Raw genomic sequence first — 2,247 nt, 5'->3', positions numbered from 1 at the left:
ACTGTGTTCAGTGCCCAGCAGGGAGGATTTCAATAAATACTGGTAAGTGAACGGTTTCTGGCAAAAGTGTAAAAACCAGGTGAATTTTAATTGCTGTCCTTTCTATGGACATACTATGTACAGCACTGTGTAAATTTTACAGCACTTTATAAATACACTTTAATAATAATAATAATAATGAACTTAAATGTGAATACACTTATTAAGACAGGAGATTACCATACTTGTCTAATCCTGTTTTTGTCGACGGATAGGGGTGCATTTAACTTTAAACACAGGCTTATTGCATTCACCGGTGGCTGGGCAAATGCAGCCCGTACACAGCCCATATGCAATTTGGGTTTATTCCATGGCTTTTCAAGCATGGAAAAATCTTGAGCTTGAAAAGCCATGTGATAAGCCCAGCTTGCATAAGGGCCATATTTGAGCGGCATTTGGTCAGCCACTGGCGAATGCAGTAAACCCTATGTTTAAAGTTAAATGTGCGTTTATTTCATCAGCAAATATGATGAGATTGGACCAGTGCAATAATCTCCATGAAGGGATATGATGAAAGAACAGCTATTCTGGAAATTCAGCAGTGGGTAGTTTTTTATTTTTAAGATGAGTACTTTTGGGGCACTGCAACAATACAAACAATGGATGTCAACTGCATTCACGGAGTACTGAGACTTTGCCTCTGACTTTCAGATGCTAACCAGTGTGAGAAGTGCCCAGAAGATCAGTATCCAAACAAGAGCCAGGACCAATGTATCCCGAAAGAAATAATCTACCTATCTTACAAGGAGGAATTGGGGGCAGCTCTGGTTTCCTTGGCACTTTCCTTTTCCATAATGACTGTTGTGCTGTTTTTGATTTTAATTCAGTATCACAGTACACCTATTGTGAAAGCCAACAATTGGAGTATCACATGCATTCTACTCTGTTCTCTACTTGTCTGTTTCCTCTCCTCCTTCTTATTCATTGGAAGGCCAGGAAAGATGACCTGCCTTCTTAGGCAAATAGTTTTTGGCATTATATTTTCTATTGCTGTTGCTTGTGTATTAGCAAAAACTATCACTGTTGTTTTGGCCTTTATGGTCACCAAGCCAGGAAACCAGATCAAAAATTGCTTGGGAAAGAGACTTGAAGTGCTGGTGATTGTTTTCTCTTCTCTAATTCAAATTGGCATCTGCGTTGCATGGTTAGCAGTTTCTCCCCCTTTCCCAGAATATGACATGCAGTCCCAGATGGATCAGATTATAGTGCAATGCAATGAAGGCTCCGACTTCATGTTCTACATTGTATTAAGCTACATAGGGCTGTTGGCCATTATCAGTTTCACTGTGGCTTTCTTTGCCCGGAAGCTGCCTGACACTTTTAATGAAGCTAAGCTCATCACCTTCAGCATGTTGGTCTTTTGCAGTGTTTGGGTGTCTTTTGTCCCCACATACCTGAGCACAAAGGGGAAATACATGGTGGCTGTGGAGATCTTCTCCATCTTAGCCTCTAGCGCTGGATTGTTGGGCTGCATCTTTCTTCCCAAACTCTATATTATTTTACTGAGGCCTGAGCTGAACACCAGGGAGCAACTGGTAAGGAAAAAGAGTGGGTATAGATGAGAAAGGAAGATGTATCCTCAGGAATTATCCCCTGAGGTATCATTATATTCTCACTATGTTGTTGTTTTATTTCTTAGTTTATTGCAAGAGTGGGCACGGTGTGCCCCTCTAGATCAGTGATGGCAAACCTTTTAGAGACTGAGTGCCCAAACTGCAACCCCAAACCCACTTATTTATCGCAAAGTGCCGCACACCTCTGGCTTTCTAGTAATGAACTCTGACAAACTCTGATAACGCACGTGCCCACGAAGAGGGCTCTGAGTGCCACCTCTGGCACTCGTGCCATAGGTATGCCACCACTGTTCTAGATGTTACTGGACTGCAACGTCTATCAGTTCTATCCGATATCACTTATACTGACAAATGATGGGAATTGCAGTCTAAGTACACTGTTCTCCCAGAACTACTGGGTTTTCTATTGTGTCTAATTCAAAACTGTTATAATATTCTTTCCTCTTTTAGTTCCTCATATTTCCTGAAACCAGTGCTGAATAAGGCTAATAAGCATTGAATATAATATACAATCAGCCCTGTACCCATTAATTCTGTATCCATGGATTCAACCATCTACAGCTTGAAAATATTTTAAAAGGAATTTTAAAAATTAAACCTTGATCTTCTCATTTTATTTAAGGGACACCATTTT

At 40.5% G+C, this 2,247-nt stretch overlaps 1 protein-coding gene across 1 annotated transcript; it reads left to right on the top strand.

Annotated features, from left to right (window-relative positions):
* Nucleotides 1–11: 11 nt before the first annotated feature.
* On the top strand, nucleotides 12–1,601 carry LOC121918469 (vomeronasal type-2 receptor 26-like). Its single transcript, XM_042444517.1, has 2 exons — nucleotides 12–42; nucleotides 691–1,601. Exon 2 carries the CDS (start codon nucleotides 834–836, stop codon nucleotides 1,599–1,601), a length of 768 nt encoding a protein of 255 aa, XP_042300451.1. The 5' UTR covers nucleotides 12–42; nucleotides 691–833.
* Nucleotides 1,602–2,247: the final 646 nt, after the last annotated feature.

Source organism: Sceloporus undulatus, unplaced genomic scaffold, assembly GCF_019175285.1.
Source record: "Sceloporus undulatus isolate JIND9_A2432 ecotype Alabama unplaced genomic scaffold, SceUnd_v1.1 scaffold_12720, whole genome shotgun sequence".
NCBI classification, from domain to species: Eukaryota; Metazoa; Chordata; class Lepidosauria; order Squamata; family Phrynosomatidae; genus Sceloporus; species Sceloporus undulatus.
Note: the sequence above shows the minus strand (reverse complement) of the source record. Positions and strands in the feature narration are given on the sequence as shown.

Excerpts from the sequence above, each read along its gene's own strand:
- LOC121918469 (XM_042444517.1), top strand. The coding sequence starts at position 834 with ATGACTGTTGTGCTGTTTTTGATTTTAATTCAGTATCACAGTACACCT.